The 13,875-nt window shown below is 53.8% G+C and overlaps 1 protein-coding gene across 4 annotated transcripts in view; it reads right to left on the bottom strand.

Annotated features, from left to right (window-relative positions):
* Positions 1 to 2,509: 2,509 nt before the first annotated feature.
* Positions 2,510 to 13,875, bottom strand: part of DTX2 (deltex E3 ubiquitin ligase 2) — a 34,995-nt gene continuing 23,629 nt past the window's right edge. For 3 of the 4 annotated variants that reach the window (XM_053961270.1, XM_053961272.1, XM_053961271.1), the window contains exons 5-10: positions 12,199 to 12,330; positions 4,984 to 5,054; positions 4,246 to 4,404; positions 4,001 to 4,162; positions 3,280 to 3,369; positions 2,510 to 3,158 (exon numbers count right to left, since the gene is read on the bottom strand). In XM_053961270.1, the coding sequence (XP_053817245.1) occupies positions 2,934 to 3,158; positions 3,280 to 3,369; positions 4,001 to 4,162; positions 4,246 to 4,404; positions 4,984 to 5,054; positions 12,199 to 12,330 (839 nt within the window). In that variant the 3' untranslated portion in view covers positions 2,510 to 2,933. The remainder of the gene's footprint in view (positions 3,159 to 3,279; positions 3,370 to 4,000; positions 4,163 to 4,245; positions 4,405 to 4,983; positions 5,055 to 12,198; positions 12,331 to 13,875) is intronic. The other variant, XM_053961273.1, reaches the window with a different exon arrangement.

A 13,875-nucleotide genomic window follows, 5' to 3' on the forward strand; every position in this document is an offset into this window, starting at 1 on the left:
ATGGGGGCAGCCAGGCAAGTCGTCCTGGAACCACTCGCCCCACCAAGACCCAACTCCTTGTGGATGCCGTGTGCCCACCAGGCCCCCGGAGCCAGGCATGAGCCCGTGCCCGACTGGTTCGGGTGCAGCCAGCCCTGCCCCGCGGGCAGGGAAGCGCTGCGGAACATCACACCCAAACTAACCCAAATCCCAGCGTTCAGGTGAATGGTCCCACCCAGCACCAGGGGCACGAAAGCCTTTTCAGCTCTGGGGCCACCCCACGCTGACATTTCCCCATCTCTCGCACCCCTTCCAAGCCCTTGGGATGGGAGCAGGGACACCGCCCTGGAGCGGGAGTGTCCCGCGGCTCGGGAGCCCCTCAGCGCCGCTCCCCACGGAGGGCTGGGAGCGCTCCTTGTGCCGTGTTTGCCAAGGGGAGCGGCTGCCCACTCCTGCGTGGGAGGAGATTTCCCCCCCTTCCCAAGGGGCCGGGACCGCGCCTTCAGATTAAGTGGAAATGGGGCATTCAAAGATTACATCGTCCAGCTGCAGAGGGGAAAAACAGGCGCAGCTGCAGCCTCCGTGCCTCCTTCTTATCCCAGCCTTATCCCCCACACCTGTCCAGCAACACTCGCCCCCCGGGACCCCCCCCGTTCCCCCAGACTCTTCCTTGGTGCTCCCCGGGCGGCAAGGTGCCAGCAGCAAGGTGAGGGGCAGGGTGGGTGACGCAGGGGGTGACGCAGGGGGACAGTGAGTCACAGTTTCAGCTGCCGGTACCCAGCATAGCTGCGGGGTCAAGGCTGGGCTAATAATAACCACCCTGTGGCAGATGAGCCTTCACCGCAGGGGCTGGGGAGACACTCCCCTCTCCTCTCCCTGGGGCTCCAGCTGGGGATAGGGGACACAAGGCTTTTGGTTCAATGTGCCTGGGGGCAGCATAAGCTTTTATTTGGGACTCTGTCCCCTCCTGGCTCCGAGAGGTTATGCTTCTATGGTTATGCTTTCACCCCACCTTTCAAAGCATCTCCCTACAGCACCGTGCCTGAGCAGCTGGCTCTGTTCCCTTCCACCCCTTGGATCCCCCTGCCATGGGGGCTAGGCCACCTTGGGCTCAGCACAGAGAAGGGAAGGATTTTAGGAGATGCCTCGTGTCCAAAACCAGGGCAGTCAGGGATGAGCTGCTGAGCTTGGCTGGCTCACCACATCCCAATGCCCCTGCCCTGGACCAGCCCAGATGCAGGGAGGCTCCAGCTGATTCACACCCAGCAGCAGCTGCTGGAGGTGCCTCAAGCCAGGCTCAGCAGGAAATTCTTGCTTTGTACAGGGCTGAGTGAACCCTGCTTCAATTTTTGCTTCAATTCACTGCTTTGATTGCTGGGATAGCATGATCCAGGGATACAAAGCTGAGGTTTGAACTCAAGACCTCTCCCTTTCGCAACCAGGGTGGAAGAGGAGCAGACAGAGCCCATTTGTGTAGAGCTTAGCAACACAGACACATCACTGCAGCTCCCGTGGAGCTGCCATTCCTGCAGCATGCCCAGATTTCACTGGATGTTTGAGGGGTTTCTCCTTAGAGCTTGCAGGAACAAGATGGCCACTGGGGAAAGCTCCACCACTCAATGGCTCAGAAAAACCTTTTATCTTTGTATTGGCATGAGAGGAAGCAAAGTGCCCCTTATCTGGTCCAGGATGTGCTGGTCCCAGGAGGAGGCCAAGGTAGTGCTGGCACAAAGCCCAGCCCCATCCCAGATTTCCCAGGAAGGAGGTGAAATGGCAGATGGCACCAGTGCCAAAGGGATGGACTGGATGGATTTAATGTGCAGCTGGGTCTGGTGGCTACAGGGAGAGGAAGAGCCAGAAACAACTCTTCAAAATATATCAGTCCCCAGGTGACAAGAAACAGCTCTTGAAAAGACATCAGCTCCTATCTGACAAGCAGCCTGGGGACAATATACAGCAATGTACTGGGACAATATCCCACTTGCAAGGTGCCAGCAGCCAGAGCAGTAACAGGCTCCCAGCCAGAGCATCGCTGCTGGCACCTGGGCTGGCCACCACTGCTGCTGGGAGGAAGGTGACTGTCACCAGCTGGTGGCACCAGCATCCCTGCAACAGCAGCACAAAGCACAGCAGCTCCTCCCTGCACAGGCTTCACTGAATTGCTGCCATTTCACCTGAGAGGAGGAGAGAGACAGGTTCTGCCTCTCATCCTCGGGATGAGAGAAGTGGGGCTGGCAGCTCACAGCCAAGAGCAGGGGGCTGCAACTTCCCACAGGGTGGTCACTGCTAAGTCACCTCTGCTGGCACCATGGCCACAGACCACCAAACTCCAGTGGCCAAAGCATTGACAGGCAGGAACCACAACCCCTGGGACCAGTGTCCTGCCTCCACTGAGATGTGTGTCCCTCCAGCAGAGCTGAGCTTTCCCTCCTGGCTGGATTAATTGTCCGTGGCTCCATGGAGCAGGCTGGTTCCCCAGAGAGAGCCACCCCAAGCCCTGAGGCAGCAGGAAGGCAGAGCAAGGTCTTGCTGTGAGAATGAAGAGTTTATTGGGACCCAGCAGAGATACACAGCAGGAGGGAGGCAAGAGGTGCCTCAGACAGAGAGCTGATGCATCCCAAAAGGAGGACCTTTGACCTCCAGGTGGTCTACTGGAAGCAAGGCACTCTCCTCTCCCATGCCATCCCCAGGCATAACCAAAGGAAGGTCCTGCCTTCCCCAGGGGATCTGTCACCTCAGTCCCACCCCAGCTGCTCCTGGCTGCAGCCATCAATCCCACCCAGAGACACAAGCACAGCTTCTACAAAAATATCCTTCCCTCCCCACACCCCCCCACCAAAAAAATGTGAAGAGCGGGCAGGGCTCCCACGGAACTGTTATTGCTCAGTGTGACGGGTGGTCAGACACGGGAACTTAAGGCATCAGGAATAAGTGCACTAGGTGGCCCCTGAGGCTCACTGGCCCAGGCAGTCCTCGGTGACACCCTGGGCAGCCAGCTCTGCCAGCACATTGTCCAGGTAGTTGGGGTCAGGGTAGCCATGGCCACTGAGGTTTGAGTCCATCTCAGTCTTGTGGTGGATCTCGTTCCACACCACCGTGTTGCTCTCGCCGGTGGTGTTGGAGGTGCCCACTGTGAAAATCAGGCGTCTCTTCCAGGCCACCTTCAGGAGCTCCAGGACCTAGAGGGGGAAAGGAAAAACAAAGCTAGGAGCAGCAGCTAGGAGATTTGTGCCATGAATGCAGCTTGTCAGGAGCTTGACAACTTAAGAAGGGTGATGTTATCAGGGTGTGATACCTCACCTTCCTGCCCTTCTCATTGTCTGGTAGGTAACAATAGCGAGGAAAGCCTCTGGCTGTGTATGGCATCCCAGGGTTGGGGTGCTCCGGGCCCTGAAAGAGATGAGACAGATTTGTCATGGACATATCCATCTTCATATGAATTGGACAATCCATCAGCAGCAGGATCTGCCATAGGCCCATCCCAAACCAGCTCTTCCATGCAGAGGCAGCAAAGTATTGCTGGTGAGCATGTGTCTGTTGTTCTCATGGGACACACGAGTATTACAGATCCTCCAAAAGCAGTCTCATGCTGGATACAAAGCCAGATGTAAAATCTACCTAAATTCTGGTGAGAAACAGCCCAAAACACTGCTTTTTCCATGTGCTCTGGTAACACCTTAAAAAGGCCACACAGCTCAAACCTTTGAAAGTTCACTCCCACCACTGAAACCAACATGAGCTGTGAAACCAGACCATGGGATGCTTCCCACCTTGTGATCATGGGCAGTCTCCTCCCTGCTTCAGGCAGACATCAGACTTTACTGCAGGTGAACAGCTGGGGCTGCTCAGGAAAAGATCTCTGATGGAGGAGACCCTCACATGTTGAAGAGCAGCCAGAGCAGCTGCTGGCTCCAGGCACCACAGGCTGCTCAGCAAAGCGCTGCCAGCAGGTGCTGCACCCCAGGACTTTTCTGTGAGGCTCTCCCAGCTTGTGCTGTCTGCCAGCATGCTGGGCACTCACCTGGATGCCCCTGCTGATGTGATACACAATCCGGATTGTCCCACAGTCCTTGTGTCCTGGGAGGGACTGGGGGAAAGTGGAGACCTCCATCTTCCCTTTGGGCTGGGTACCAGTTTTCTCTCCGTAGATGGTTTTACAGGAGGGACACTGCAAACTGCCATCCTGCCAGGGGAGAGAAGCCACATCAGAGCTCCACAGCCCAGCCACCCACACAGGGGCCTGGTAAGGATGGGCCAGCTCAGTACCTTGTTCCCATTGGAGTACATGGCCAGCATGCAGAGCATGTGGAAGGAGTGCTGGCAGTTTCTCAGGCGACCGACTGCCTCCGGCCTGATGGTGCTGGACTGGCACGAGTCACCGTAGCCCGAGGGGGAGGACAGCTTCTCCATGCAGATCATGCAGTCCTGGAGGAGAAACCATCCCATGGTGTGAGCACAGGCTGGTTCTGAGGGCTGACACACCAAGGAAGCCATCAAGGAGATGCTTCAGGAAGATTTGCCTTCAGTTTTAATTGATATTTAAGGACACAGACAGGTTTCCTTATCTGGCTGGTATTGCTCCACTCCACTTCCTGCATTGTCCAGGAGGTGGAGAGCTGTCATCAGTCAGACAGAAGAGTATGGTTACATCCTGCTTCTCTGCAAAGGAGCTCCAGTGCAGGGATTGATCTCTAGTTTTGACCTCTCAGCACAGACCAAAACCAAACTCCATCCTCCAAAGGAAATGGGGAGGCACTGTCAGGATGAGCTACTCAACCCACACTGTGCCTTCATCACAGTCCTCTGATGAGGACAAGTCACCTGCTGTCACATGTGAATTTCAGGCAGTGCTGAGGACTCTCCACCTCACAGCAACAGTGCCACTGCAAGCAGCACCATGTACCACACCAGACACTCAAGGAGGGGTGGTCCTTGAGCACTGCTGTGGTTTCCTTGGCACCCCAGTGAACTGGGCAAGCTGGAGTTGCTTCATTGTCCTCTTACCTCATCAGCAGGAGCACCCTTCAGCTCTTCCAGGTATTTCTTCACCACTGATTCTGGCTCTGTTGGTGTGGCTGCACAAGGAGAGATGAGACAGAGAAGTCAGACACTGTGTGGCACAATGGGCCCATGTGGGGTGAGCTAGAGAGAAGGCAGACAAGCAGGTCACTGGCCAGGATGCCAAGGAGAAAGGTCAGGGTTAGAAGGGGAGAAGAGAACACTCCAACAGATCCCTACAAGCCCAGCAAAGGCTTTGCTTTCAGCCATGGCTCCCACCAGGGCTGGGAGTGTAGCTGGTGTGCTCCTGTTCTTGTCACACACCCCAAGTGACACCAGGCACGTCCCAGATGGACTCTCTGTGCACACCAGAAGACAGCTGGGATCAAACTCAGCAGCCTTGATGGGACAGAGGATCACAGAGTCTGTGTTGTCAAAGGAGAAAAAAAGGCATTCCCACACCACCCCAGCTGCTGCCCAGCAAAGAAACTCAGCAACACTCTGAGCTCCAGGCCCAGTTTTGAATACAGCACAATGAGCTCCACATCCTTAACATGAAACAGTGCCCTTGGTCCTGAGCTTCCACACACTCATACCTGGCAAGACACAGTACAAGTTACCACGTGTATAAAATAAACCAGCTTTTAACATGAGCCCCATTTGCAGCATGAGACAGTATCTTTGCATCTTCCCAAATATAATCCCTGGTCCCACCCACCCAGGCACAGACACCTGAGCAGCCCACCAGCCTGGTCCCTGGAGGCATTATGGGATGAAGCAACAAACATCACACAACACCAAGAGCAAATTATAACTGAGTGCATCCACAGTCACCTCAACTTCCAGCCCATCCTCCTGGAGCTGCCTAGCAAGGCTTGGCTTAAGCCAGGGAGCATCCCATGCCTCTGCAAGGCATCTGGCCCTGGGTGAGAGGAGAGGAGCTCCTTACCAGGCATCAGGCCTGCCACAGAAGCTGCCAGGCTTTTCCACCAGCCTGGGAAAAGAAACATTTGCACAAGTGATGTTACAACTCCACCTGGCAGGAGGCAAAGAGAGATCAGACACTTGGCTTGGGGGAACCTCATCCTTCCTTCCTGAATCCACTTCTAGGGGACACGAGGAGAAAGCAATGCTGTGCCAAACGGGCTGGCCAAGGCATAGCTCTCCCTTCTCCAATCTCCATCCTGTCCAGGTGGATGCTTTAGCATGGAGAGTACTGCTGCTCCCAACTCCACGCTCCCAGGAGGACACACGTGCACCTGCCAGGGGTCAGAGCTACAGCTGAACCTGCACGACCCATCTTCAGCTCTCCCCATCCACTCTAGGGCTTTCAGGGAAGACAGAGGGTTCACAGGCATTGGGTCTGTGGTTCAAAAAGCTGCACATCAAGAGACAGCCACTGGAGCTGTTATTCCAGTCCAAAAAGCCATGTCTGTCACCAGCAGGAAGGAGGGGGTGCTATTTTCTGATAACCACTTTTCATGGAGAGACAAACATGAAGCAGAAGGGAAGGACTGCTCACATGCCACAAGTGGTGTTGAACAGGCAAAGGCCTGGATGGCACAGATCCTCTACCAGGCAGAAGTCCCTCATTGCCTAGAACACCATGGAAGGGAGGAAGGCAGAGCATCAACATCCTTTAGCTAAGAAGACTGAGGAACTGTGGGCTGGACTCTCCCAAATGAAAACACAGTCATTAAGATGAGTTATTTTCAGAAGGGGATTCCTGGCCATCCTGAAACCTGTGATTTCTGGCAGCAGTAGCAGAAGGAAGGGATGGCTGAGCACACAGAGCAAGAAGAGGAGCCCAGGAGGTGAAGGGATGTTCACTCCAAGTGCCAGTGCTGGGCAGGAGGGATGCCTGATATCTCAGGCAGAGCAGAGGGTCAATCTCTGGAGATCCCAAGCCAGATAGGATAAAGCATTAAGCCAAAGAACAACACAGAAGCAGATGTTTTCCTCTTCAAGGGCCAAAATCCCCTGGAAAAGCATTTCCAAGAACTGTCCCAAGAGTAGGAAACAGGGAGGAGCCTGGGCAAGCCCCAGGCTTCCACCTTTGAGGCCAAGGGCTCAGCAGTGCCAGGAAGTGCTTCAAGGCCTCACCACCAGATCTCACAGGCAATGTGGCTCCTTGTCTTGTCTTTTTCAAAATAAATTCCAGGAATTCTCTGCTGGGACCTTGTTTGCACGCAGAGGATCAAGAGGTAAGAATGAGTCTGAAGGGGATGTGATCAGTCTGAGCTGTCCCAGCTCACTGTGCCTGAAACCCCCCAGCTGAGTGTTCTGTCACATCCATATTCCAGGCTGGCAAGGACAGGGTGGCACTTCCCACGTGTGGCACTTGGAATCAGTCTCTGGAGACCTTCATGGCCCTACAGGAGATGGAGGTTTCAGTTTCTTGTGCTTCACAGGTTTCAGGAAGAACATTGTGAGCAGGACTAGCTGTTATCCCCCCTAAGGCCATCCACTCCACGATGACCACTGTGTTCTCATCCTTGTGGATCCTGTGCTGCCTGACAGACAGACAGACAGACCACCAGGTCCTTCTCCACCCAACCTGCATTTTCCAGGTAACTCTTTCTGAAGTGACCTTCTTGTCTCCTCTGGCTTTGGGCTGGAGGAAGCAAAGCCAAAAAGATGCACAGCCAAGGTGAAGACAGCAAGGGAAGGGAGCAGGGAGGGGGTGTTACACCAGCAGCAACACCTGCCCAGCACTTGGCAGAAAGCCCCAGCTCACCTCTCCCACCTGCACAGCAGATCTGAGCAGCTTTAGAGCAAGCAGTTCAGCTTGTTCAGGGTGGTGGGGGATGCCCCTTCCACAGAATCCCTCATGACTTTTCTTCTCTGGAGCAGCTCCAAGGAGCAAAGAGATAACTCACCCAAGAACTGGCCAGGTTCATTCAAATGGAAACAATGAAAGGAGACAGAAGTTCTGGTGCAGAGCTAGATAAGAGCAAGACAGGAAAGTCCTTGGGATTTTGGGCATTACACCACTTCACCAGCTGGCATTAGGATGGAGCTGGGGGAACCAAACAGGCAGAAGGTGATGCAGCCCTCAGCTACCCTGAGGAAACCCATGCCTGATGGATTTGCACTGTGGCATCTGCAATCTGTCCCTGTCACTTTGCTGTGACAATGCTCTAATGCATTTAGAGCCACCAAAGCTGCCTGGAGAGAGAAAGGGCTGGGCAGCCCTGATACTTCAGAAAAATCCATCCCCAGCTGCAAGGATTTCAAAGTCCAGTCCCAAAGAAGGGACTTTGATGCTGAGGGCTCTTTTTCAGGAAGGGTAGCAAAGTCCACATGGCCTTCCTTGGGCAGACCAGCACGTCTGGCTGGCTGTATCCCAGCAGCACAGGGGGAGCCAGGAGGCAGCTGCGACCATGGCACGAGCCACGTATGCTCCAGCACATGAATCACTTCCGTGCAGGGCTGTTTATTTCATACAAGTGTTTGTCTCCAAATCTTTGTTCTAGCCATCCCCTGGGATCATCAAAGCCTGGTCAGTCCCCAGAGTTTTCTGGATTCAATAGTGGATTGAAAATGGACTGGAAGAATCGACCGGTGCCATTTATCACCAGCTGGCCCAGAGCTGTGCTACGGATTTATCCAGGACGCCAAAGAATGTTTACCATTCTTTCATTTACAAAGAGAGGAATATAAAATTGTTTTTAATGCTTCCCTTCCTCCCTGTAGATATTAAGCTGCTTGCTGCAGCAAGGGCTTTCCATGGGCAACATTTAACAGATGTGTTTTGAATCCTTGCACAGCAACCAAATGCTTGCACCAGTAATGTCTCCTTCTGCAGCCCAAAACGAGCCATATGGTTTCCAGCAGACTTTTTTTGATACCCTCTGCAGGCCAGACACTGGTTGTTCCTAGTTATTGTCATGGACAGTCACACAGCTCCCATCACCTCTGCTCCCTGGACTTGCAAAGGCTGTATCTATAGATTTCTCCATATTCAGCATTTCAGCAGGATAATAATCCAGTGACCAGGCTGCTCTGGTCAGAGCATCCCTGTTTCTGTAGCCTGTCTCCTTCAGATGTTCCCCCATGGGAACAAGATCTCCCAGCTCTGAGGGGCTCCCCAGTCCCACCCATCCCACAGGCACTGGCACAGTCTGTACATCCAGCTGCAGGTGGATGGCAAGGAAGGATGAGTGTGCTCCTCTCCTTCCTCACTGCAGCACCTGCAGTGACTGCCCTTCCCAGAGAGGAAAGGGCAACCTCCTTACCAGGTGGAAGTGGGTAACAAGTGACACAGCAGACCCAAGCAGTCCCTGGAGGTCCTTAGGAAGGCTGGGGAGCCCTGTGGTGGCCTGCAGCATGCAGCTGCTCCAAGGAGCACTTGGAGAGAGCAGGACAAGCCACTTGTCTTCCTGCCTCCCAGACAGCAGTCAGGTCCCAGCAGTGCTGGCACGGGGCAGCATCCCAATCCACGGGGATGGCAGAGGCTGCCAGGCCCTGTGCCAGCATGGAGAGCACAGAGCCTGCCCAGAGACTACGGCTTCCCCAAGCCCTGCAGCACCCGGCTGTGCCAGAGACATCCCTGCCAGAGCCGCAACAACGCTAACGAGTCCTGACTAATTAGCGCCTCTGCTTAACACACCCCAGCTATTCACTGAGCCAGCTGCAATTCCACCAGCCCTGCCTCACCCCCTGTGGGGCCAGGGCTGGAGGGAGGGATGAGGGGCTCAGGAGGGGCACACGGCACCCACCACCAGCTGGTTGTGGTCAGTGCAATGCTGGGTCTAGTCCTGGATGCAGAGCTCTTGCTTGAGCTCTCCATGATGGAAAATCCTAAAGGGAAGTGGCAAAGAACACACGATGCAGAAATTCAGGGCACAAAATGAGCCCATCTCTGTCTCTTGGCAGCATCAGGGTCTGTGAAGGGAAAAAACAGTCTGGCCAAAAGTCAGGCTCAGTACCTGCACTGCAGAATAATGCTCCTAAGACCTGAGGGGTGTTGTACAAACACAGCTTGTTCCTAGAAGGGACTGAACACATTCTGCATCCCAGAAGTGAGGCACTCCACAGGACTGGCATCCCAGCCCCCACCAACAGGGATCCTGCTTTCTAAAATAAGAGGGGAGATTTTAACATCCTAAACCACTGAAAGGCTCCTCTTCCCATGGGTCAGTGTGGGAAAGGGCTGATCTGCAAGTCTCCTCTGCAGCACATCCTGGGCAGGATGAGAACAGCTGGGACAAATCCTGCCATGCTGGATGGGAGAAGGAAATGCTTGATGCCCCTTTCCCATTCCATCCCTCCTGCTGGTGCTGCCTCTCTGCTCCTCCGGAGGTGTCCCAGCCCCAGCAGGTGGCATTGCAGAGCTGGCAGGGAGGTGACAGCCTGCCCTGGGGCTGAGCCAGCACTGAGGAACTGAAGAAGTGATGCTGATGGGGTGCACAGACACAGCCACTGGACACCCAATGCGGTGTGTGCTGCCCTCACCTCCCAGCCCATGTCCCACCCTTCCCACTCCCTGCATTGCTGCTGTCCCCACCCAGCTCAGAAGTCACAGGACACATCCTCCTGTTAACATCCCACCCTCGCAGCATCCTGGCTGCTCACACGATGCCAGGGAGGGCCGGGTGCTGGGAGCAGACAGCACCTGGACCAACAGACAGCACCTTTCCCCACAGAGGAAGAGGCAGCAGCCAGCCAGGCTGTGTCTGTGGCCACCCTGTGACCTAAATACAGCTGTTTCATGTCACTAAGCAGCAGCAGGTGACCAACATCAGTGCAGGCCTGGCCCTCATTGTTCTGGGCTCCTCCAGCAACTGGGGCAAGCCAGTGCCTCTGTGGGAGGGCCTGGCCTCACCACAGCTCCCTTTTGGCACTGTTTCCTGGGCATCCCCACCACCCAGCCCTCACTCCTGCCCTTGCATGCTGCCCATGCCAGGAGTGAAGCACCAGGAGCCACACAAGCCCACCAGACTGCCAGCTGGCTCCATGGAGCAGGATCCTCATCCAGCCCCTCTGCCACCCACCTCTGCTCAGCTCTTCTCCTTCACCTCCCATCTTCCTTTGCTCCTCCTGTTCTTTGCTGCTTCTCCTGCCGCCCCTGCTTTCTCCTCCCCCTCGATCACACATCCTACTCCACATTTGCTTTCTCACTCCTTCTCACAGCTCTCTCCATAATGCATTTCCATAAAATACCTCCCCTCCTCATTTCATTTCTATTTTCCTTCCTGCCTCCTTCAGACAGCTTTGGACCTCATGGACTCCAAAGAGAGAAAAAGGTACAAAAATCTCCCTAGACAGGCAGATGCCTCTTCCTCTCCACCTCTGGGCTCTTTCCTTTCTTAAGTGTAGAGATCTGTGTTGAACATCTCCAGTCCCCACCTGGCTTATCCAAAGGGGGACATGCTGTAGGTTGGGTGGTGGTTGGCACCCCTGTGCCAAGGCTGGCAAACAACCTCTACAGCTACACCAGGCTGGATTCACACCTACCCCTGCAGAGTCCCAGGCACATGGATGGGATCCAGGCTCTCAGCTGGGAGCCACAAACTCTGTGAAGGTGAGGGGTGCCAGTGAGATATGAAGAGGAGAAATTAAAGCCCTACTCTGGAGAGGGCTCCACTCAGCAAGAGAGCTGAGGTAATCCATCCCTTCCTGCCAGTGAACGTCCACCTGAGAGCGCTCCACTCCACTCCCTTCCACCCCAGACTGAGGTGGAGAGAACAAATCCTCTGCAATTTGACCTCAAAAGCCCTACATGACTCAGGAGCCTGCTTGTCTGGGAGATCCTTGTCATCCCATGACTCAATCTTGATAAGCATGGCTCACAAGCAAATCTCTGCAGAGCACATATGGATTTCATGTTCTTCTTAATGGTTCCTCACACTCATCCCACCAACAACTCAGAAGGTCCTGGTATGTGGACACTCCCCAGGAGGGTGTAGCAGGATCACAGAGGAGGCTGGTGGAGTCTGACATGCAGAGCACAGATCTGTTCCAGCTTTCATTTTGTGTGGAAACAAGATGAAAACCTACCACAGGACCACACCTTCTTTACCATGTTATTTTAGAGTCTGTCAGAGACGCTGCAGCTCAGGGGAGATGTGTCCTGCTTCTCCCCTCGCTGGGATGAACATCATCAGTCAAACCAGAAGAGCCAAGAGGGTAGGGGGGGAGAGACAAGAGGAAAAGAGGGGTGCAGAGAGATAAAGAAAAGGAGATGGAAGCAAATATCAGAGTTTGAGCAGGAACTACCTTTCTTGGACACTTTCCTCCCCTCCTTAACTGAGCTGTGTTTTTTAGTGGCCTTATGGGTGCTGGCAGCTTGCGGCACACGGGTGAGGTACACGGGCAGTCCGGCGGCTGACATCAGAATAGCTGTCATGCCTACAGTGGGTACGAGGTCAACATGCAGGAAGGAAACAATGGGGAAACACATTCATTAAAAAAAAAAAAAGAAACCTTTAACCTTACAAAGAAAATAAAGTAAAATAAAATAAAACCCAAGCCCTTAGTTCTGAGGGCATAAAACGTCCGAGAGGTAACAGGGCTGGAGTCAGCACAAGGAGAGGATCTGGAGGTTTTCAGAGGGAGGGAAATGTGGGCACATGTCTTGTCTGTGACCCTTTGTGCTGGTGTGTAAAGAGGACCTTCCTCTTTGGGCTTCAGGGCTCCTCAGGCACCGAGTCTGCTGTGGTGCCAAGTTCTTCTGCTGACCAGAGCCCTGGAAGCGGCCCTGAAGGATGAAGGGCATCACCTATAACCCCTAAAGGTCCTGCTCAGCTGCTTCCCCCTAAAGCTACACATTCCAACAGTGTCACACTGAACTAATCCCCAGAGTGCATCTGAGCTGCCTTCAAACACCAGGGCAGAGCTGCCCCACACAGCCCCCACCACCTCTCCTCCCTGCGCTCAGGTTTTCCCTCACTCCCAGCAGCAATGCAATCCTCATCCTCCCCCATCCCAGCCAGCTGTATCCATGGGATGCAGTTTGATAAAACTAATGAATCATTAAAAAGGACAGCCATTCCCTGAAGGTAAAATTGGCACAGAAAGCTACAGGACTGATCATGCTGATCTGAGATGATGTTTGCCTGTGAAATCCAGGCCGGTTACAAATCATAACATTTCCAAGGTACCATACTGCTCTCACACTAACATCCAAGAGAACACCTGCTTCTGCTTTCCCAAGAGCAACTTCCCACCTGCAACAGCCAGCACCAGAAATAAGGAAAAAAGCTTATAGTTTCAAACCAACAGCAGAAAACCTAAAAGCCAGCATTTCCCCAGAAACCCCCTCTGAGGGCAGACCACACAAACCACATCCCAATGCTACAGACATTCCTGCTCAGTAACACATGGCCAAAGCTGAGATTTCCAAGCACTTTATTTTTGCAAGCCTCTATTCAGTCATATGGGGAAAGGAAGATTCTAGAGCACATTTGTTCAGGACAAAAATGAGGCACCTTGCCCACACACGACTGAAAAATCAAGTTATGATGGGAAGCATCAGCTTTGTGTGCAAGTGGTAAGACTATTTTCTGCCTCAAATATGCAACCAGTCAAGAACGTGTCTCCTGTGACTACAAATCCCCTGTGCAAAGCCTGTGTCAGTGATCCACAAGCAGAATTACTCCTACACTGTGCTGACCACAATTTGTACCTCCTTTTCCTAAGGTCTGAGCACAAATATTCCAGAAGCTGTTCAACTCCTTTCTTGACAGCCACAGTTGAATGTTTTTACTAAAACTTTCCCCATCTAAGGGCCAAAAGACAGAAGGGGTTTCACCGGAGAGGGAGTGGGACAGCCATGGAGGAAGGAGTTTCCCCAGGGTTACCCAAGAACTTTTGGAAGAGCTGGGCTGACCACAAGACCAGGCTGCCCAATGGATGGTGAAATGCACTTCCAAATGGAAATAGGTAACCCGGCAG

The sequence above is a fragment of the Vidua chalybeata genome, chromosome 20, assembly GCF_026979565.1.
Source record: "Vidua chalybeata isolate OUT-0048 chromosome 20, bVidCha1 merged haplotype, whole genome shotgun sequence".
Lineage (NCBI taxonomy): Eukaryota > Metazoa > Chordata > Aves > Passeriformes > Viduidae > Vidua > Vidua chalybeata.